The sequence below is a fragment of the Phodopus roborovskii genome, unplaced genomic scaffold (genome assembly GCF_943737965.1).
Source record: "Phodopus roborovskii unplaced genomic scaffold, PHOROB, whole genome shotgun sequence".
Classification (NCBI taxonomy): Eukaryota; Metazoa; Chordata; class Mammalia; order Rodentia; family Cricetidae; genus Phodopus; species Phodopus roborovskii.
In genome coordinates, this window is record NW_026126485.1 from 6,619,720 (window position 1) to 6,644,479 (window position 24,760).

The 24,760-nt window shown below is 38.9% G+C and overlaps 1 protein-coding gene across 2 annotated transcripts in view; it reads right to left on the reverse strand.

Moving 5' to 3' along the window:
* Larp4b (La ribonucleoprotein 4B) overlaps positions 1 to 24,760 on the reverse strand; it is a 77,052-nt gene that overhangs the window by 37,773 nt on the left and 14,519 nt on the right. Inside the window, exons 2-4 of one of the 2 annotated variants that reach the window (XM_051194771.1) lie at positions 11,528 to 11,646; positions 9,794 to 9,853; positions 4,315 to 4,383 (exon numbers count right to left, since the gene is read on the reverse strand). In XM_051194771.1, the coding sequence (XP_051050728.1) occupies positions 4,315 to 4,383; positions 9,794 to 9,853; positions 11,528 to 11,608 (210 nt within the window). In that variant the 5' untranslated portion in view covers positions 11,609 to 11,646. The remainder of the gene's footprint in view (positions 1 to 4,314; positions 4,384 to 9,793; positions 9,854 to 11,527; positions 11,647 to 24,760) is intronic. The other variant, XM_051194772.1, reaches the window with a different exon arrangement.

A 24,760-nucleotide genomic window follows, 5' to 3' on the forward strand; every position in this document is an offset into this window, starting at 1 on the left:
TTCTTCAATCACAGCTAAACATCCATTTCATCTTTGGCATCTGGCTTTTCTGCAAAGGGTTAGTTTCATTTCTCTCACACACTCATCTAATAAGCACATCCAACTACATACACAACAAATGTGGCTATGAAAACACTGTGCTAAGTAATCAGAACACAATGGTAGGTGCATAAGCACCTACAAAGCTAAAGGGACTAAGACACTGCCTCTCACACACACAAACACACAGAATGTGTGTTTTAACAGCTTTACTGAGGTATAACTTACATCTTTCAAAAGAACCACATACTCAATGTATATAATTTTCATGAGGCTAAATTCATGAAACTATCAATCAGAATCCTCCAAAGAATCAAATTCATGAAACTATCAATCAGAATCCTCCAAAGAATCTATTATTAATGAAATTATTAATTATTTCTTTTATTCTAGTTCCTTCTTGACTACCTGTGTGAATCATCTTTTGGATTAGGCCCAATTTTCTTCACAGTAACCTAAACCACAAAAATCAAGCTTCCCTATTTCAGTTTCATTCAATATATTAGACTCTTGTCACATGCACATACTATACATTTTTAAAATTCCTAATACCAACTAACATTAATCTTTTCTATTTTTTGTGCCTTTTGCAGCTGACCAGAATGTTCTGTAGTTTACAAAGACAGATTACATGGCTTCGTGGCTGTGAAGTACCCACAGCCGCATGGCATAGTTATTCTTCCTCAATGTCCACAGCTGGACTTTGTCTGTGATCTACATAACTGGCAGACACCAGACACACTTTGCTTACCACTGTGTTGCTAATATCCAGCAGCATTCAGAACACATAAGAAAGGTGCTTGGGAAATATGCTGAATGAATACTTTTTTAAAAAGTATTAGCACAAAAAAAATCATATTTTCCACAAAGTAATGTGGTTTTAGCTCATAAATGACTTGGACCCTACTATTAAGAAATTATTACAACTTGGATGATTAAGTGGTGGTTCAGTGGTTAAGCACGGCTGCTCATCACAAGATCCAGGTTTGATTCCCAGCACTGGAATGGCAGCTAACAACCATGTACCAATATATATCAACAACTTCAGTTCCAAAGGATCTAATGATAATCTCTGCTGGCCTCCTCAGGCACTACACACACACATATATACAGGCATCTATTAAGGCAAAACAGCTATACACACAAAATAAATAAATCTTTAAGTGAGGCGACCTGGAGAATTGGCACAATGGTTAAGAGCACATGTTACTCTTGCAGAGGATCAGAATTTGATTTCCAGCACCCATGTGGTAGCTCACAACCAGTTACTCCAGCCCCAGAGAATCTGAAGACCTCTTCTGACCTTCCCTAGCACCAAGTAAGCACAAGGTACACAGATACATGTAGGCAAAACATTCATGCACATAAAATAAATAAATCTGTTGGGTGGTGGTGGTGCTGCCAGTCCACGGGAGGCAGAGGCAAGCAAATCTGAGTTCAAGGCCAGCTTGACTTACAGAGCAAGTTCTAGGATGCCCAGGTTGACACAGAAAACAAATTTAAAAAAGGAAAAAAAAAAAAAAAAAAAAAAACACCATTATTCCTTAAGTGTGGTCACGTCCAAGCCAGATATGAGGAATGTTACACAATTCTGAGCAGTTAATTAGGATTCAGTAACAACAACTAACAGCAGAGATCTCACTGCATTCTGCACTCCTACTACAATAAGAACAAGCCTACTAAGCAGGTATCACCACCCACACCCATTTCACAAGAAAAGTAAGACTGAGAAAGGTTGAATAGTCTGCCAGTGGTAACAATGGTAGTGAGAAAATTGTGCTCCACTATCAGCAAACATAAAACACTCAAGAACTGGCTTCTCAAAATTCACATGAAAAATATTTTTATTAGAGACAAATCTGCTACTATTTATTTAAAACATGGTTTTGCTTGTGGGTATACGAAACTTGTAAAGGACTTTAAGAACCCTAGTTTTATCTGTCTAGCTCTATGAGCCAGAATTTTTCCCCCTGAAATTTTGTGGGTTGGCAACAGTTACTAAAACCAGAAACAAACTGACCTTAGCTACACATAAAAAGTCAACACTGTGAAGGATGAGGCATTCCATTCACAGGTTTTGATGATCTGTATATTCAAAACACTATGCTCTATGTAAAAAGAAGTACTGACTTATATTTTACAGATATATAGATGGTCTCCCCAACAGGTTGCTGAATAGGAACTAGAGGAATGTTGGGGAAACTAAAATATGGAGTTATGAGATAATGAAACAAAGAACCGGGATACCTTAGGAAGCCTGTACTACTGGAATTACCCTGACTTCCCAGCCACACCAATGCTACCTCTGGCCCTTTTAACTGCAAAGCAGAGATACAGCAGCCCAATATAAAGTTAGTTTTAAAATGTCTGTAACAAGACTTTGAAAACTAAGGCAACACATTAAACACAGTAACACCAGAAATCAGTATACTGCTTGGACATAACCCCATAATTGAAAAGTCAATTAAAACAGAAAGCATACATCATTCATAAAGCCACAAGGATAAAGACAGCACTTAATCTGTACTTTGCATAAACATACCAAGCAGTTAGTAACTGGTAAGTATTACTAACTGTGCACATTTAAATAAAAGATTCTTCGTATATTATCTTAAAAGTTTAATCATTTAGAGTTGTGTCATCTACAACTATTTAAGGTCAGCTTGTTTCTGGTTTTAAGGAGAAAAACCAATGAATGTAAAGGTTAACCTGGTAACATTCCCAAATGTGGGTGCAAAAACAATGTGGCATGGAGAAAAGGCGGGCTAGAGAAGGCCAATGAGCAATCCATTTGATTATATGACATGTTTATTCCCATTTTATAACCCTCTCCTTAATACGTGAGTGAAATCCATCTCCTTCCTATTACCAATAAATAGCTTTTCTTAAGGATTCCATAAAAATCACTACAAATATACTACTGGCTGAATAAAGAAACATCTTCCTATTATTTTGGGTCAGCCTTTATTATCTATGGGTTTCATATCCACAGATTCAACGAGTCACAGATCAAAAATATTTGGGGAGAAACCCTGTATTCCCTACTAAACACATAATTGTTTTTCTCACTATTTCCCTAAACAACATAGTGTAACCATTATTTCCACAGCTCTTACATGGTGTTCAATATAAGTATTCTAGAATGATATCAAGTATGCAGGAGAATGCATATATATATGTAGTGATATATTATGATTTATTAAAGCTTGCCTGAGGATTCAGAAAGCGGAAGTCAGCCATAAACTATAGAAGCCAGGTGCACACCTTTAGTCCAAGCAGCCAGAAACTAGGAAGTGGTAGTACATACCTTTAATCATAGGACTCAGGATTAAGAGCTAGACAAGAGTTCAAGGCCACCCAGGCATACATGAGATTAAACCAGTCTAAGAGTAACAAGAGCTCACACCTTTAATCCCATCATTAGGGACATATAAAAGACAGGAGCAAGGTCTCAGTATCAGGCATTCATTCTTCAGCAACATTAGGAATAGGGTCACTCTAGCCCTGTTAGAGAGGTAAGCTCTCTGGTAGTTTGGCTACTTTGCTTCCCTAATCTACAGGTTGAACCCTAAAATCTGTCTCTGGGCCATTTATTTTCATGCTACATATATTTTCATGTTGCATACATATATGCAAATATAGTAGCACCTCACAAAAGGAACTTTATCATTAATGATTTTGATAGCCATAGGCTCTTGGAACCAATCCCCTGCAGATACAAAGGGGATGAGTATATGTCCTTTCACTATTAACACTGACACATCTGTATAATGAACGAGGTTTGTTTCCTGTTGTTGAATATAAGTACATTCACTTATATAGCTCAAGGAAGCTACCCAACATCAGCAGCAAAGCTTCTTCCAAAACACTGAGGTCAGAACACAAGACACCATACAAAAATAAAACATACTCAGAATATATTTGTGTTCTATAAATGTGACATGTTGTCAGTGACTTCTAATACTTGCTGAAACTCCTCATACTGTCCATATGACAAGAACCCCTCTCAGAAGGGTAAGGGACACTGAGCACAACAGTATCCATACAGAAAGTTCTATACAATGCTGTTGGATAATTGTGGGCATGCTTCGGCACCAACAGTTAAATAAGCCAATTAATAATTCAGATTTCTCATTTGATGCTTCATGCACTCACAGTCTCACAAAAGCATCCAGGCTGCTTACACCCAGAATTAAGTAATTTTCATAAACACACACACACAAAGGTAAAGACTGTCAGAGCACAAGACAACAAACACTGATACAGCATACTTACTAACTGTCCACCTCTATTCTGCCATCCCCAAACAACACCGTCCTCTGACACTGGCAGCTGAAAAAGGGTCTGTTCCAATGAAAATGAAGTATTTCCTAAGTATGGAGGCTTACTGTGTAGATCCTCACTAAAAATTTGTGCATCTTCTGTCATGTTTTCTGTGGCTGTGTTAGCCCAGACATAGCCCACTTGATATCTACCACACCCACCTGCCAGTCCTTCCGAAAGTGCCTGGCTTGCTAGCCCTCCCATTGGGTAACAGGAAAATTTATTGAAACAATGAGCATGGAATTCTTCTGGGATCCTGTGCCAATCCATTTCTGAGTGACTTTCAGATACATTTAAGATGTCTTCTGTGGGTGATGCAACACAGTCACCACTTGGCACTGCACATTCTTTACTCTCTGTTGGGATGGCAGGAATTGCCTGGGGAGAATTACTGGGAATAGCTGCAGGCATATCCACTTGTATAGAGTCAACATCAATAAAAGAGGAACATCCCTCAGATGTGTTGCGTAATGCTCTTTTAAAAGTCACATCAGAATTTCCTGAAAAATGCATGTCTCCATTAAAAGTGGATTCTTTAACTGTGGACTTGGCATTTCTTCTTTTTGTTCGACATGGGCCTAAGCAGTCAATGCTGTTAGGATCAATACTGTCTTTATCCAAAGAAAGATACTTTTTCTCTTTGCAAGTCAGTTTATTTTTACTCAATTCTGATGCTCTGTTACCAAAGGCACTAGAAACTTTTATTGATTCAGAGTTACTAAAATCTAGTTCTGGGCTTTTGTCACTGTTAACCCACTCCTCTTCATGTGACACTGGACTGGGGTTTGATGGCGGTAGAACAGTAAGGTCTGGGTATTCATTCACTCCATCAGTTTTGTAACTGTTTTCAATTTGATTAGTTTCACAATCAGGGTCTGCTGCTATGCCAGAACCAATACAAGTTACCGTGTCCCCATTGGGCACGACTTTACATTTAAGAACACTTGTTTCCCACTGAAAGATTGTTTTGGCATCTGACTTGGAATTTTCTGTGTCCTCCTCACCAATGTCTCTATAATTAGCCTCCTGTGGTTCCTTTTCAAGTACATAGGGCCCATTAGATTGGTTGTGTACTGCACCAACTAAGCTCTTCACATGTACTTTATCTCCTGTGTTATGTAGGACTGCTTCCCTTGCTTCAGTATTAGTACTGGTGAAAATAAATGCAGGTGTTTCTGGGGCCGGAAGAGGTCTGAAGTGATCACGAGACTTGTCACTTGGTATTCTTTGTGGCAGTCCAAATTTCAGCAGATCTATCTTCTGGACTACCCCTTCTGTGTCTGGTTCACTGTCCACTTGAGTTAAATCACAGGTCTCTGTCTGAGCCTTGTCTGCTTGATACCAACATTTTAACTCCCTCTTGCCATAGCTCTCCTTCTCTAAAATGCTCATACTATCTTCATCTTGATAAGTGGAACCATTTTCAGAATACAAGACTATCTCACGTCCATTTGCCACCTGGATACTTCCACTTTCCAGGCTGCTATCCCCCAGGTGCTGCTCCTTCACTAGCACTGGCTCGTGGTGGAGTATAGGATTAGGGACATCAGGTTTGCTCAAGGCAACTTCTCTGACATTAGCATGAACTGGGAGATACTCAATTCCTAAACTCTCTGAAACAAACCTTTTGGGGCTTAAATTACTCTTATCTGGACCAAAGGAAAGGATTCTATCTGGCCTGCTAACACTGATATGAAAATAATCATTGCCTTCTAGTACCTTTTCAGAGTTAGGCTCTCTCTCCATATTAGAGTTTAAACTTTGGCCAACGCTAACTGTTATAGCCTCAGGTTCACCATTCCCATCAACATATGAAATGTCATTAAGTAAATTAACAAGTGAGTCATCCACCTGACTTCCTATTCCTGAAGCACTGTTCTCTCTTTCTTCAGATATAGCACACGAACACTTTAATGAGTCACTGCCTATGTTAATATTTAATTCAGGGAGTAGGCCAGTATTATGCAATGTACTATGTTCTGTGTGAGCTTTAGGGAATTTGGCATAAACGTCTGCCCTTAGAGACTCAGTTTGCAGGTCACTCATGTGTGCTTCATCAGATGGATCATCATGGTCCACCAAAACATCAGAACTACATTCACTTTTCTCATTAAATGCTTCTTTTGTTTCACAGGGGCATAGGACATCCTGGGGTAACAGTTTTTCATGCTGCAGCTTTAACTCTCCTGCCCTCTGTACAGCACTTGAGGCAGCACATTCTTCCCTGTTATCTAAGGGCCAATCCACTTGGAAAACTTCATAAGTAACAGCTGAATGACATTCTTCTGCAGCTGCTCCATACATGGGAGTATGCAAATCCTCTTCCATGTTCAAGCACTCTAGATCTATAGCACAAATACTATAAAATTTGGTCTCCCTTGAATTCTTACATTGTTTGTCATCAACATAAATATGGCTTTTATTTTGCAACTCTCCAGCAGAAACATCTACAGAGTTATTCTCATTTAAACTACTGATTTGAACATTTAGTACTTTTTCTTTCTCTATTAAAGAGTTTTTACAAGTGGCCAGGTAACATTGCAGATTGTCACTTACAAAAGTTTCCTCCTGCTGGTCAAAAGGCATGGGCTCATGTGAGAAAGGCTGGTCATCTTCAGGACAAGCCTGTCTGTCACTACTCATACACAGTGGGTCACTGACAATCTCAGAATTCTCTTCAATAACAACAGTATCTAAATTCTTGTTACCCTCATCCAAATTTTCAGACCCATGAAAGAACTCATGTATGGAAGAGGAATTAGAATTCAGTGACTGCTTTGATCTATGATCTTGTTTGTGCCCAGATCTTGTAAAAACTCTAGTCCACACAGTGACACCAGCAGCAGCTCGGCTGGGTCCATTTTCAACATTGTGAAGCTTCTCACCTTCAAGGCTATCAAATAATGAAGATAAAGTTTTACTTATCTTGTTCTCCGGTTTCTTCTCTTCCACAGATTTTTGTAACAGGCCAATTTTCTCATTGTCACTGTCACTACTTAATTCTTTGCTGAAGCAACAGCCCATATCGAAAGTTCAAAAACTCGCATCACAATGCTTGCCCTTTTCTGAGCTTCTACAAATAACGTCTCACACTAACTTGCTATCGTTTCTGAAAATAAGCCAACACATGGTACCAAAAATAACTCCTTGCACAGCAGTCACATGTGACTGCCACTCAAATCTAAATCCTAATGACAACAGAGCCCTGCCTGGCATTCACCAGACTCCTTGAGCTGAAATCCAAATGGCACAAGGAATGTAAAGGTGCAGAACAGTGTGTGTGTGTGTGTGTGTGTGTGTGTGTGTGTGTAGAGGTGGACAGAAACATAACTGGCTTTTTTCTTATTTTCATAAACTTAATTTTAAAAACAACTTATTAGCACAGCCAGAAGAAATTTCAAACTTCTGATCCTTTTTTTTTTTCCCCAGTGTTTCAGTATCTCCTGGATTATATATAGGACAGAAACTTTTAACATTTCCAGCTACTAGACTGCAAGGGGACAGTGGGTAAGGGTGTTTGCTGTGCAAACCTGATAACTTGAGTTCAATGCTGGGATGGACATCTGACCTGCACATGTTTGCTGTGACCCAGGTATACTTGCACACTTAGACAGACACAGACAGATAGACGCGCACGCACGTGCACACACACACACACACACACACACACACACACACACACACACACACACGAGATAATGAGAATAAATAAAATACATTTTATTGCTACTTAAAAGTTCAGCCTTACCAGGAGTGGTAGCACACACCATTAATCCCAGCACTCTGGAGGCAGAGATAGTCAGACCTTTGAGTCTGAGCCCAGCCTGGTTTACAAAATGAGTTCTAGCCAGGGCTGTTACACAGAAAAACCCTGTCTCAAAAAGCCAAAAAAAACAAAAAAAAAAAAAAAAAAAAAAAAACTCCTAACAGCACTATATACTGCTAAAAAAATATTTAACCTGTAAGATACTGTGCTAAAAGCAAGCAGTTGTCATTTTTAAACCAAATGTGCAAATATTGGCTATTTTTAGACCATCAAACTTTCTGACTGTAAGTCTACTTATTCAATATGAAGACATTTAGTAAGTAATCTAAGCATCCACTCAGAAACAATATCATGTGGGGGGGGGGCGTGGGAGGAAGGGAGAGGAAACTGGGATTGATATATAAAATAAGAAAAAGTTATATATATATATATACATATATATATATAATTAAAAAAGAACAACAAACAAAAATGTTGAAACAAACAAGGGTAAGCAGAGTCACAGCCTCTATTAGCACGAGGATCTCCAAATAGCAGATAAAAATATAGTGCACCTCCCTGCTACTGTGTCTGTGAGGCATAGCTGCTCACCTGAGAGCAAAGGATTGCACACAGTGACTACTTTTAAAAAAAAAAAAAAAAAAAAGGAAAGAAAGAACATCATTAAAAGGCATAATTTTTCAATGGGTAGGGTGGGGTACAGGAGAGTAAAACATAGCCTTGTATAAGCCAACCAAGCACTCTACCACAGAGCTACATCCCAAGATAGTTCCTTTGGTTAAGTTCTCTTATTGTATTATCTTTAAGTAGTTTTAAAGGATTATTTCTGATTGAGACAGTAAGATGGCTTAGTGGGTAAGGGCAGTGGCTGCCAAGCCTTATACCCCAAGTTTGACTCCTGGGGCCAACACTGTGAAAAGAGAGAACTGACTCCCCCAATTTGACCTTAGGCTCTATTGAGTTATCTATAGTGCAAAAGAAGAATCAAAAGTTCTATATCATGATTAGAAAAGACATGGCACTTTCCAGAAAACAAGCACTACTCCTAACACTGCTTGTCCTTACACATCTCTCAAGCAGCATCTCTGCTCATTTATGCTGAAAGGCAACAGAATCATAACAATAGAAAATGGCCCCGGAGGACAAAGTAGTTCCACTAAGATCACGGAGGCAACTTAGCTGCCAAGAAGGCAGTAGGAGTTAGACCCCAAGCCCTTGCGCTTCTTGCCTCTCATGACAATCACTGGTCACTATACCCAGTTTATACAGTACTGAGGATCTCTCCCTACATTTGAGACAAATCATCTATCGGAGCTCTATATTCAGCCTGTTTCTTTATTCTCTTATTTAGGATTTGACTTGCATGCTTTTAAAAATTACCATCAAAATGTACAGCTAATCATATACATACATACAATTAATTGAATGCAGATAAACTGAAAACACTGTCAAGGATACTTGAGAATAAATTAATATATCTGATACTTCCATTGTAAAAAAGAGACACTATCAACACTTAACACACTCTAGGGCAGTGTTAAAGGCATCCTCCTTTTGACAAACATCTACATTTTTCTAAATTTTTTAGAATACATATTTGGGGTAATGCCATATTTGGCCATCATGGTTGTGGCTAGACAATCTGTGATAAACCTAGAAAATTACCTGAGTCAAAGCTGGGATGGAACTTGTTTGAGAAGTGGTTTGCGATATAGGACCATTCATCTGTAAAATTGAAAACATCAAAAACTTCATCATTCTAACATAAAGAAAACAATTTCAAACCATAGCAATTAAGCAAAGCCAAATCCACAAGAAAAAAATATGCATGGTTTTACATTAGCAAAGAAGTTTATGAGTAAGTATATTCAGAAGAACAGAGAAGCCTGAAAATGTATAATTTTTGAAGTTCCAAGCAATTGGGGTGAATTTTAAAAGCTACTTTCCCCAACACCACTTAGAAACTTTAAATATTACTACTTGACAGGATTAAATCTTTTTTGTTTTGTTTTGTTTTTGTTTCTTTTGGGGCAGGGTTTCTCTGTGTAGCCTTGGGTGTCCTAGAACCAAGCTGGCCTTGAACTCAAGAGATCCACCTGCCTCTGCCTCCTGAGTCCTGGGATTAAAGGTATATACCTGGATTCTATGGATTGTGGCTGACTTTGATTTCTGTCTGAATCCTCAGACAAGCTTTAATATATATACATTTAATGTATCACTACAGAGTCATATATCCAGACTACATTTTCATTATTTTATTTATTATTTGCATATGTTAGATGTATGTTTATAGCATGTGGGTGGGTATCACAGTGTATACATGAAGTCAAAGAAAAACTTTCATGAACTGGCTCTCTCCTTCCACTATGGAATATGGGAATCTAATTTAGATTGTCAGGCTTGTGTGACAATTGCTTTTATTCACCTACTGGCCCCAAATTGCATTTTCTTGATACAAAGCTTTAAGTATCTAAAGTTATAGGTGTCTTGTTTTCTGTAACACCTAGTACTGCAGTTCTCAACCTGTGAGTCAAGACCCCTTTGGGGTGGCATATCAGATATCTAAATTATGATTCATAATAGCAGCAAAATTACAGTTTTGAAATAGCAATGAAAAATTTTTATGGTTGGAGGTCACAACAACATGAGGAACTGTATTAAAGGGTCTCACCTTTAGGACGGTTGAAAACCACTGATCCAGTACTTTTAGTTTCTGCTACTAAAGCTGCAGATATTTTTTCAGATGGACAGGGTTAAATCTGAAATATTACAGCTTGCTATTTGAGGGAACTGCAGAATAAAAACTCAGAAACAAGCCAGGTGGTGGTGGTACACACCTTTAATCCCAGCACTCTGGAGGCAGAGGCAGGATAATCTCTGAGTTCTGAGATGTCAGCCTGATGGGTTCCAAAGCTACAGAGAAACCCCGTCTTGGTGGGGGGAGAGTGAAGCCAAGAAACAAACAAACAAAAAGCAAAACCATAGAAACTAGAATTTCCTTCACTACTTTCTCGAGTGTACCATAAAACAAGCTGACTTTCCTTTGAAAACAGGTCATAAGGCCCTTATTCCACAGGGCATCCAGTCTGTTAGAGACAGGAATGTCACACACAGATGCCAAGGCAAACCTAAACAGGCCTACGCCATTCTTGTACATGTGCGTTTCTGTTATCAGATTTTGCAGTTTGCCTTGTAGGTCTTTACTTCTAACTCACTGCTAAATAAATGTGTTTCTCTTGCTGTAGGGATCTCAGCCAGGAACACTAGATGAATAAGTAGTCCTTTTGCCTCTGTAAGACTTATTTGTTCTAAGATTCTTAAGTCCAATGTAGAGTTCTTAAACAGAAAAAAGAAATGGATGCCAGTGGCCTGTGGGCCTCCCCACCCTCCAACACCTACCAGATGAGAGCTGTCCTTGCCCTCCTGGACTCGCTGTGCCTGCGGTTCAGCCACAACTTTAGCGTCCTGATCAGAAGTCATGGGCTCCACTGGAGAAGTATAACGCTAACCTCACGACGCTGGAAAAGGACAAAATGAAAGGGTCACTTGAGAAGCATCAGTTTCTGTAGTTTTATTTTTGAGATGGTCTAACTCTGTAACCCAAGCTAGCCTGAAACTCACTATTACAGTTCAGGTTGCCTCCAACTCACTGGAACCCTCTTGCTTCCCCAATGCCAGGATCCTAAGGCTGAGCCACTGTGCCCAGTATTATGACTAATTCTTAAAAGTAAAATTACTAAATTTGAAAATGCTTGAATCTTCTAGCATAATTTGTTAACCCTTCTGGATTCCAAGCAGGTTAGAAATATATGCTCAGAACACTCATGTTATTCACTAAGGCTGTCGCAAGTTTCTCCTTTAGAACAACCAAACTATGCTAACACAGAAAAAAAAAAAAAAAAAAAAAAAAAAAAAAAAAGCCCCAGGAATTAATCTTAAAAACTAAAACCAAAGGGTTAATATTCAAGACACATGAATATTCATAGCTCAAGGACTTGAGAGTTGGCTCAGTGGTTAAGAACACTGGCTGTTCTTCCAAGGACCCAGGTTCAATTCCCAGCATCCATGTGGCAGCTCACAGCTGTCTGGAACTCCAGTTCCAGGGAATCTGACACCCTCACACAGACATACAGGCAGGCAAAGCATCAACAGAAATGAAATAAATAAATCTTAGAAAAAAAACTAATTTCAAAAATGGCCAAACAATGTAAATAAATACCCCATCAATGAAAAATGACAAACACACATATTTAGATGCTCAAATAACTCACTAATCAGGGAAAAGCTAATTAAAACCACAAAAAGATACCATCATGCACCTGTTCGGACAGCTATAAAAAAGACAAGTGACAACAAGTGTTGATATGGGTGTGGAGAATAGAGAATGCTGCTGGATGGACCTGTATGGCATTACTGAAAATGGTAAAGAGGTTTCTCAAAATTTTAAAATAAAACTACTACAGTATATGATACAGCAATTCCTGGATTTTGTTTGTTTGTTTGTTTTAGGGGGGTTGTTTTGGGTATACATACAAAGGAATGCAATAAGCTCTAAGTGAAGATAGCCTATGCTTGATACAGCATCACTCAAGCTAGCTAAAGTACAGACAGAAGAGAATCTCCAACAAATGAAGGAATAAGGGGAAGGACTATGATTGTTCAGACCAAAAATAAATCTTGTCATTTACTGAACATAGATGAACAAATAAATCTAGGAGATGTTGGGCTAAGGAAAATAAAGCAGGCACTGGAAGTTGAATACTGTATATGAATTCACTTTCAAATACAATCTAATCAAAAACAGAAAGAAACAGACAATGGTGGTTTTCTGGAAATGGGGAGAGAAGACAAGAAGCCACAGGTCAAAGGGCACAGTGTAGTGATTTAGGATGATGAGGTGTCCTGATCTAGTACAATACAGGGTTAGCAATTATTGTGCACAAAAGTCTGCTATGAAAGTAGATCTCACATGCCCTTGATGTGCACTTAAGGTAATAATGTAAGATGACTGATCACAAGAACCATTTCACCATGTATACCTCAGGCAAGTATATACTAAGAAACTCAAAACTACAGTTGTGGCTCAGGGATGGTAGAATCCCAGCACTTAAGAAGCAAAGGCAGGAGAATAGTGATCTATATACCAAGTTCCAGGCCAGCCAGAGCTACATTAAATAATTGCAAAGGAAGTGATTCCACTAGAAAGAAACTGAAAACACTTGAGTACAAACACTGGAGGATTTGGAAAACACTCGAACACTAGACAATAAATTTCACATGTATTACCTCATCTAACTTTCAAACTGACTTAGGAGAGACTTTCATGACTTTTATTGTGAGGGTTCCTAAGCATTTAGTTCTGAATTGAAGGCATTTCTTCTCTAGTGCTTCACAAATAAGATGAAGAGCTCAATGTAGTCACTTCTAAAAACAATTACCAAAGGCCAAAGGGGCGGGGGAGGGTATAAAAGCAACTTCTTGTTTCATTCAATATCCATACAAGTTTTTCCACTTATTACTATTTTAAGTTAGCATACAAAGTAATGTGTTTCATCACAGCATCTTCACACACCTAATTAATTATACTTTGTTCTCATTCATTTCCCTCTCTCATGTCCAGTACCCTCCAGGTAGGTTTGCTCTCTTTTCCTAGTGAGCTCCAAGTTATGCTGTATTATTACTCATATTCCATTTTCCTATTTCCCATCTCCCTAAGATCTCTTCATCTCTTATGATCTCTCTTCCTAGTTTGGTGACTATCATATACATATATAAATATATGAACACAAACACATAGGGAGGGAGGGGGAGAGGAGGAAGGGAAGGATGAAAGAAAAGAGAATTTTGAATGTTGGTCCCATATGCGAGGAAACATGGATGTCTTTGAATCTGGTTTGTTACAATTAATATTATTTTCAGATGGATTCATTTTCCTGCAAATATCTTATAAATTTCTACATGTGCCGTATTTTCTAGGCTGGCTATCTGGTAATAGCCATCTAGGCTGCCTCCATTTCCTGACTATTACAAACAGTGCAGCAATGAACATGCATGAGCAAGTACACATAGTCGTATTCTTAGCTTTTTGAGGAGTTTCCATAATGGATGCACAAGCTCACATTTCCACTAGCCTTTTCCCCATATCCTTGCCAGCATTTGTTAATTTGATTTTGTGTGTATGAGTTTTGTCTATGTCTGTGCCTAGTGCCCATAGAGAGGCCAGAAGACGTCAGGATCCTCCAGAACTGGAGTTAACAGTTGTGAGCTGACATGTAGGTGCTGGGAATTGAACCTATATCCTCAGGAAGAGCACAGCCAGTGCTTATAAACCCCCGAGCAGTCTCTCCAGCTCCATCATTTGTTTCCTTTCCCCAACAGCTAAGGACGTTGAAGGGTTTTTCATCTTTAATGCTGCTTCTCCCTACTCTCAAAAAACCTGTTTCTAATTTTCAATACTCTTATTAATGAAATTATTTGATGATCAAAAGCAATTTTAGCCAGGCCAGAAATCACAGACCTTTAATCCCAAAACAAGAGACAGGCAGACCTACAAAGCAAATTCCAGACCAGGTAAAGCTGCATAACGAGATCCTGCCTCAAAAGATAAATGAAATTTAAAAAAAAATACCAAGCAATCTCAGAACACAAGTGCTGTGAGGGTGGCAGGGGAACACTAGGGAATAGAAAGTTTTCTGAAGGAAATAAGGAAACAAATCGGGTTGGGGGGGAAGCCAGCCAAAACTAAGGAGCTATGAAAAAGCCTTAAGGAAACCTGGTACTTGGTAAACTAAAAATAAAGAGTTGAACTGAGGTATCCTGAACAGGTAGATAATCCAACTCCCAGAAGCCATAGATTATTAAATGAAGAGTCCAGTGACTCTGCCCTCCCCCTATAGCCAGCCAAGTTGTTGGTCAAGAAGATTTGAGAACACCAAATAATACAGCTATAGTGGCTGACTGCTCACCAGAACTAGATAGCCTTATTGCTGAAGACACCACATAATCTGGTTGTAGATAGAAAAACCAAACCAAAACTGAGATTAAAAAGCTTCCTCCTTGAGGGCTAACCTTCCTAGTGCCAGAACAAGATACACAGACTGCTGGGAAAGAGTCTTACTCTGTGGTGGGTCTTGCATGGTATGTTATCAACATTAGAGGTACATCTGTTAGGGAGATAACCAAGCTCATTTTGGCTTGGAATTTCACTTCTGGTCTCATTAAATCTGGTCAAAACTTGGGACCATGGAGGCCATAAACTCTGTTGAGGAAGCTATTGCTGTTGTTTTGATAAACAGACATGATGAGCCCATCAATTTGCCTTCTAAATAATTAGGCTTGTGTCCAAAAGCTGTCAACTTTGGCCTAGGAAACTTCTGCTGCAGTGGACAGTAGTAAACTCACAACCAGTCAAAGTGACCAGAGTAACTGTTCCACGCTCAGCCATAAATGGGACATCTACAACTGCCTACCCAAGGCTCAAGGAGGAAAGAATATAAGGATCAAAAGAAAGAAAATGTTTTGGAATGTTCTCTGTGGGCATGATATGGCCACTACACTCTTGAGCCCACAGCAGATGATTATGGTAAAGGTTGGGGCCATCAATCCGCCATAGTGGGGAAGCTCATGAGGCCCCATGAGTCCCTAAGGATTGTATCTGAGGCGGGTTTTGACCTTGCCATGTAGTCAAATGATTTTGGACTTCTAAGTCTATTGTCTCCATTTTCTACATGCTAGGAATATCGGCATACCCCCACCATGCCCACTTTACCCTGAGGGAGTTGAACCCAAGAATGCTAGACAAGTACTCAATCACCTCAGCACTAAACATGAACTTTCTATAGTTATGTAGATTATTCTGAAGCACCTGAGCAAGAAAACTACTTAGCACCCCCACACCACCACCCAAAACAATGAAGCTGGAGGGGGGTAGCTGTGTGTGGACACCTATGAACATGTGTGCATTGAGTATACACATAGAGGCCAGAGTGTCAAGTGTTCTGCAGTATCACTGTCTCAGGAATTTGGAAGCAGGATGGCAGGCAACCCTAGTGATACTCCTGTCTGTAGCAACCACAGTGCTGAGGTTGAAAATGTCAATGACAATGTTCAGCTTCTTATGTGAGTGCCCAAGATTTACTTCGGTCCTCATGTGTATGCAGCATGTGTTCTTACCAAGACATCTCCCCAGACCAATGAGGTCAATTTTGAAGGGCAAATTTTAGTTATGTGTAAAAAAAACAAAACAAAACAAAACTACAGTTGTGAGCCAGGTGATGGTACTGCACACCTTTAATCCCACTTGGAAGGCAGAGGCAGGCAAATCTGTGCGTTCAAGGCCAGCCTGGTCTACAGAGCTAGTTCCAGGACAGCCTCCAAAGTCAGAGAAATCCTGTCTGGAAGAAGAAAAAGAAAAACAGGAAAAAAGAAAAAGAAAAAAAAACAAACAAACAAACAAAAAAAACCACAGGTCTGACTTTTATGGTGGAATAGAAGCTATGCCTTGAGTTGTAGTGAATGACAAGAGTCAGAACAACAGGGAACACTTTCAAGGAATTAGAGTAAAAAAGGAAGCACAAAGGGACTGACAAGACAGCTGAAAAGTGTGCAAAGACAGAAGGATGCAAAGGGAAGAGCACAGGGCCCCAGTGTGCAATCCAGGAGTGGGCAGGGTAGTCCCATCTGAGCTAGCTAGCTTCAAGCCTGAGAGCAAAGAATGGATCAACCGGTGGAGACCCCTATCTACTGCAGGCTCTGTGGCTGCAGAAGCTGAACCCTGAAGCTCCAGAGAACCATGGCTGTATCTCATAAAGCACAAGTCCACCTTTATAGATCTCAGTGCTGCTTGCTTCCCTGATTTCTAAAAGCACTGGAGACTGAGCCTCAGAGTGTATAATTTGGGGAGTCTGGGGGGGGGGGGGGGGGAAGAGGAGGCTACCAAGTTAAGTGTGGCCATCAGATGCTACTGGTACACAAAGGACAGAAGCTATTAAAGTGAAGACTGCAGTGACAGACACTTGACACTTGTCTAGCATGTGCTCGATACCAAACAAAAATTTTAAGTCTCCAAGTTTAACTGACACCGCCCACCTACCATGAAAATTCCAAGAACCCAGAAAAAAACTACTCCTACAAGGACATTTTCGGCCTTTCTTTCCTTTTTACTATACTTGAAATAGAGTTAAATTTAGGAGCTATTTCACCTTTTTTTCCCCTACTTTCTCCTATTTATCTAACCCTTTATTAGTTTTGTTGGGCTAACTTACAAAAACTTTCTTTCCTTTTTCATTTACTTTAGCTATGCTTCTCCATCCCCTTCTCTATTTACTTTCTTCCTTATTTAAACTGAAACTTTTTCACAGCACATGCCACATGATTTTTGCCACTTTCTGATCCACAAGCATCATGGGCTTTAACTTATTTTAACTGTATTTCTGTACCTTGTTCAGTACTTTATTTTCTTCTCTGACTGGTATTATGGATTGAGTAGGCTGTTTGGAGTTGGGGAGATGGTTCAGTCAACAAAGTACTTGGCACTGAATACAAGTACAAATTTAGATCTCTAGCATCCACATAAAAAATTAGATGCAGTGGTATAGGCCAGTAATCCCAGCACTGGAAAGGCAGTAACAGGAAGATGACCTGTCCTGAGGCTTGCTGTATAGCTAGTCTAGCCTAAACATTGAGCTTCAGGTTCAGTGAGAGTCTGTCTCCAAAAAAAAGTTGATAAGTCACTCAATGTTGACCTTTGGTTTCCACACCCACACATATATACAAGCTTACACAGCCAAGCAGGTTGATCCTCTCCCTGCCCCCAATGTTCCTCATTTGAGAGGAATCTGGAACATATTACTATGAAAGCAAAGAATTTATCCAAGTCAAGTGGGGTCACACTGCAAAAACACTAAAGTCAAAAGGGTCTTTAAAAAATTATATATTATTATAAATATAAATATATATACACATATATATATTGCTATATAAAAATCCCTGAGGGCTAAAAACATGACCTCGATAGCAGCACCTGTTCCTGAGTCTGTTAGGATACCAATTCACTATCCTGCAGATTATTAAGGGGAAGTCATGTATTTCACCTCCCCTAGATGGACCACATTTCATAATGACAAGACAGTTACCAAAGGAAGAAAAGCTTCAATTCATGGAGGGGAAAAAAAAAAAAAAAAAAAAAAAAAACACATTCAAAATTAGTGCTGGGCATAGTGGCATACGGACTGTAATTTCATCATTCAGAAGTCTGAAGACCAAATTTCAAATCAGCCTCAACTACATTAGTGAGACTAGAAACAAACAAAACCCAACGATAATGGTAACATCTCACAGAATATGACCATATGACCATCAATATCAGATAAAAATGCTGACTGCAACTTTATAAATGGCAAAGACACTAACTGGGGCCATTTTTCAGTCTTGCCACTTGGAATCTAGGTATTATTTTCTTGATGATACAATACTACCATCTGTGAGGCATTTTTTGCAAAAATAAAACAAAACCATGATATTTAATCAAACCTCTAGATCTGACTCCCAATTTAAAGATAAATCCAAAATGTACAGCAATAAATAAAACGGCCTCATTACTAAATACAACACATTTTAAAAGGGAAGAAAATATATAAACTACATACAAAATCTTTCACCAAAAGAACCTAGTGTAATGTGAGAATTATTCAGATTGAGTCAAACTGAATTTAAATTTTCATCTTGGATACAGAAAAAACACTTAATATTACATGGATAAAAAGGAATAATGATTTTATTGAATTCAGTCAAGGTGTTCCAGTTTTGTACAAGACAAGAAATGACCTTGTCCGTAAGACACACAAATGAAAATCCTTTTATTCATGGGATATGTTGGCACTACTGGAACAGACAAGGTCAAGTTGGGGGAGGGGGATATCACCTGAAGGCAGGAGCTCAAGATCAACCTTGACTACAGTAAGGAGTTATCCTAAAAATACATACATGAAGAGCTTGTGGAATGACATATACACATCTAAGTTGTGGTTTGAATGTGAAATGTCCCCCATAGGCTCATGTTTGTAAACACTTGGTCTCCTGCTGGTGGCACTGTCTTAAAAGGTTATGCTATCCTCAGGAGGAGCCTTGCTGGAAGAAATCAGCCACTGGGGGCAGGTCTTGGGATTTATAGCTCAATCCACTTATTGTACCCTCTCTGCTTCCTAAATTTGGATGAACATGACTAATCCACCTCCTGGTACTATTTTACCTTTTCTACAAGAAGGAATTAATGGCCTCAAACTGTAAGTCAGAAAACCCTCCCTTCCCTATTTCTTGTTAGGCAATTTGTCACAGGAATGGGAAAAGTAACACAAACTGGAATTTGTTTTTTTTAAATATGCTAATAAAGTTTATGGGGGTGAGGGGAACAAAGCCACAGAATGGCAAGATGTCAGTGGCTGCTGAAACAAGCCAGAACAGGTCAGCTGAGTGGGTTAGGGTCCCCATATTGTCTTCTTTCTGATTTTAAATCTAATAAGAAAAAAAAAAAAAAAATAAGCACACACATATAACTTGGATGTATTACTGAAACTCACTTAAAACAATGTTTATTCATACTTAAAATGTGTCCTGATGAAATAAAATTTTATGAACAATGATTGTGTTGGCTTTAGCCATAAAAGGAAATAACACATTTAACTACAGAAAAGCAGGAACTAGTACAATCAATTGCAACTTTTAAAAAATTGACAAAACCCGAAAAAAAAAAAATACAGTAAAGTTGTAATTAGATTTTTAAAAAAAAATTCACGGCTTAAGTATTTAAAAAAGCAAAGAAACAAGGAAGAAATAAACCAAGAGATTAACAATGTATGATTAAAGTTATACTTCTTATACATTACACAGAAATGAATACTATAGCAAGGCTACAACAGTACAACTCAACCCACTGCTTCCTTTAGTGTCACTCAAAAGCAAATGGCTGACTATAGTGCTTTTGAAGTTCTCTACTCTACCATCAGTATTAACACAACGACTTAAGTATATAGTTTAAGGTCTCTTCTTGGTCTCATGACTGGGACCAACAAGTTATGGGTTGGAACACAAAAAGTACAAGATGCTACTATACAGGCACATGCTGAAAACAAAAAAAATTAAACCAGGGGCCAATGAGATAGCTCAGAGGAGGCACTTGAGCACAGGCCTGATGTCTTGCACTTGATCCTGGGGTCTTTTAAGGTGGCAGAAAAGAATGGACTCCATAAAGCTGTCCTCACTTCTCCACATGCACTCTGGCATGGGTGGGGGGCCCAGGCCTGTGGGCTCATGTGTGTGTGCATGTGCACACACAAACACATGTATGCATTTCAAACACAAAACTAAATTTTGCAAGTTAAAAAAAAAACAGCAAATGAATATTCAATTATGTAAGTAAACATTCCCCTGAATAAAAAAACAGGGTATGCACAACTTTAGACTTTAAGTGCTGTATGGATCCATGGGGAATTGATTTTAAAAGTCAAATTGTTGTTACTTTAATGTCCAAATATATTTATAAGTGAGACAGTTTACTTACTAGACTCTGACTTCTTTGAAACTAAATTAAGTTCACTAGGGGGGGAAACTGTCAAAGCAACAATGAGTTATTAAAACCCAACTGCAGCATTTTAGGGCTGGAAAGGATATTTCTTAGTGACATTCTTTTCTATTTCTAGAAAGCTGTAAGGAAGTAAGACAGGATAGAAACTAGAGTCTCTCTCATTTTGTTCCATGTTGCTAGATCCTATTTTCTCATGGCTGTCAGCATCACTGACATCCTTAAAATGTGTATTTTGACTTCACAAACACAAAAACCATCGTGGAGTTCCTCAGGGAGGCAACTTTACACACAGAATTCACCTTCAATAGTAGAAATATTTAAAGAGCAAAAGACTGCTATCTCCAGGAAGTCTGTTGCTCTAGTTTTTTTTGTTTTTGTTTTTTCAGACTTAGTATCTCTATAATAGCTTCTTTAATGAGTACTCTTATAGTAAATGTGTCACTCAAAGATACTGGCAAATGAAATCCAATCTCAGCATGCCCCTGGTTTAATTGTACATCTACACTGGCACCCAGCGCTGGCATACTAAGCAAATGCTGCCCAACTTCATACATACACACATACCTGTGCTTCTACTGAAAAGGGCAACGGTGGGAAAATTGTGATTTATTTTTGCCTCCATGTATGTCTGTGTGAGGATGCCAGATTCCAGGAACTAGAGTTACAGACAGTTGTCAGCTGCCATATGGGTGCTGGGAATTGAGCCCAGGTCCCTGACTATTCTGGAACCTGCTCTGTAGATAAGCTTGACTTTGAACTCAGAGATCCACCTGTCTTTGCCTCCTAAGTGCTCCACCTTTAAGGGTGTTTTTTGGTTTTTTGTTTTATTTTTATAGTTTGAGTTGTTTTTGCTGTTGATAAAAATCAGACAGGGTTGATAAAAATCAGACACAAGATATAACAATTTATTAGCAAAATCTGACTGGAATGGTATCCACAAAAATGTATCAAATAAAATTGTACTTTTAAAGTTACAGTGATAAAAGCCTAATTTACAACTTATATACTGACCACACATATACACATTCTAATAGTTATGACTGCTTTTATGACCTATCAATGTCAGGTCCCAAAGAAACCTGGGAAAAGTTTCAGTACCTGTGGCTCCTTCCAGCACCTACCACCCTGCCCCCTATCCAAAACATCTCCAGGCCAGAGGCTGGACTTCCATTTCCTCAGCTTCTAACTGCTATGTACCCAACCATTTTGGTATTTTGGTAATATGGCCTTCTTGGCCTCTTGGTCCACTTGGTCTCTCTTCTGCTCTCACCACTCCCCTCAGTTCAGTCTGGACCCTTGCAGATGCCTCCGGCTGTTTTCTCCCTTACATCTACAATAAAGCCCTTCTCAACTATACTTTGGAAGAGTCATGTCCTCATCTTCATTCACTAACTTCTACAGAGGACACTTGTATGGAAACATTTTTAGCTGGCATTCTTATTAATATAAAACTAAACAAACAAAACCAAGAGTAAGCCTGTTAGGGAAGATGTTACTCTACCCATTAATATTCTGACAAATTCCAAATCATTTTAGTGTTTGTTTATAAGGAAACCTAAAATATGAAGGATCACGGAGTAGGATTGAGTCCTAGCTTTAATTTTGCATGTGGCTGTAATGAAATTTAAATAGCCCTGGAATTTTACTTCCAAAAGCTGCAGCAAACAGTCAATCAGTTTTGTAAGATGCAGACTTTCTGCCCTCAGACAACTTGCTTTTATCCTGTACTGTGTCCTCTTCTAATAAACATGAGAAGTTGTTTCTACAAACTCTTCACACAATTTCACAAGAGGAAAAGCCAGGCAGAAAAGGAGACAAGCACATTAGGATTATCGTCCTAAAATGTAGGCTTCGCTGATTCATGTATCTTCCTTTGTCATTAAGGAAACACTATCAGGAAATGCTATAGTAGGCACTTGGAGTCTCTGCAGGGTTCAAGGCAACAAACATAATTATTTTATCTAACCTAATTGGGTAAGCATATTAAGAGGGAAAAGGGTTTTAATCAAAACATTAAAGAAATCCCATATGAAAAGTTAGCCATCTCTCAAACCCAGCCTATTTAGAATACATTCTCACAGGGTTCTTTTCAAGAACTGTTTCGTAGCATGATTAAATAAAGGCCCAGAGACTGGTATTTGGGTTCAAGCTTCAAGCTGAAGATCAGAAAAACAAAGCAACCTATCACTAGCTCTTACTCTACCTCAGCTCAGACCAAAGGGGCAATCCTCAAACTGCTCCTCAGATTGCAATATTCTCCTCAACATGGTTAGAGAGAATCCTGAGACTGACTCCTGAAGACCCTCCTATCTTTTATAGCTCTTTGATGCTGGGATTTAAAGGCATGAGCGGTTTTTAAGACTTATTCAATCTCATGTAGCCTTAGGTGGCCTTGAACTCAGGGATTAAAGGTGTGTACCACCACTGCCTGCTCTCTATAGCTTAAGGCTGACTTTGCTTTCTGAATCCTCAGGCAAGCTTTAATAAATCATAAACAACATATCACTGTACTGTTTCCAAGGTTTAATGTCTCAGGGCTTGCAATGTCTCACCTAGCTAGCAGTCAGTATGCAACCATTTCCTTTAATAATTCAACTGTCCCTGGTTAATCTGTGTGCCTCCTTCCATCCCTGCATAGGCATCTGTTTGTTGTCAAACTATTGCAATTCAATTCGTGTGCTTCTGCTTACTCAACCATCTCTTTACAGAAGAGGTACATAAAGTGGTATATACCTGTAATCTTCTAGCTAGTGGGAGGTAGAGGTAGGAGTATCCCAAGTTAGAGGCTAGTCTGGACTACATGGATAGACTACATCTCCAACAAAACAATGTGCACATACAGAATCCAAAGAGACAGAATAACCTGTCAACCATTCACATGGGTTGCAACTGTCCTGGCAAAAAAAGCAGAGCTGCCTGATTCTGTTCTATTGTTTGCACCTTACAAACTGCATACCTATACTTGCTTATTTGGCAGCTTTATTAACTATCTTTTGAATAGAAGATAATTTTCTTGAGATCACTGACATTCCCCCATAAAAATCTTCACCTGGAGAACTCATTTAGTTGTTGAGTGGGGAAAAAAAAAAATCTCTATTTCCCTCATCTTTTAGCTTCAAAGGCTACAGATCATATTCTGTTACCCATTTGAATGTACAATTCACAGATGTACACATACAAAACATGGAAGACAGGCTTTAGGCAAACTTAAAAGTGAGCATTTAAAGAAGGGTCTAATCAGACCACACCTAAAAGCAGAAGATTCTGACTCCTCAGAGCTGGCAAGAGAATATAGCTATTCAGACCTTCCAAATTAGTATTCCACTGCAAAAGTCAACTTCTTCAGCTGATCATACAGTATTTTTACTTCTTTATCCTAAGGAATATTAATTTTTACAAAAATGAAAATGATCCAATTTCCTATAATGTCCAATCAAAATTACACTTTCTGGGGAAAAAAAAAGATAACTTCTAATCTCTCAATCAGTCAATAAACCCACACAAAGCAAGAATATCTTTAATGAAGTGAAACTCAGCAGGCAATGAATCTCTAGAGAGGGGAACAGCTATTTGCTAACGACTAAGCAGGTGGCATTACAGAAATGGCAACTTGTCTTGTTCAAAGCCCTAAACTTCAGCCCTTACTATATTTCCTCCAAGTCTTGTTACATGAACACACACACAAATCACCTTCCTTAAAAACTAAAAGCCAATGAATGAGCTGAGGGTGATAGAGGGTACCTGCAGTTCCAGGTACTTGAGAGGTTGGGACAGGAGGATTATTTTGAGCTCTAGCATTGAAGGCCAGCCTGGGTAACAACACAAGACTGTACCTCACAAGTGAATAAACAAATGAATAACTTATTTAGCAGCATTATAAATGGTAAGATAAAAATATATCTTACTTGTATATAAGTGGTAAGATAAAAATATATCTTACTTGTATATCAAAGTATGTAGCCAGGCAAAAGTGCCACATTCCTTAAATCCCAGCACTCAGGAGGGAGAGGCAGGCTGATCTCTGTGAGTTCCAGGACAGCCAGAAACCCTAT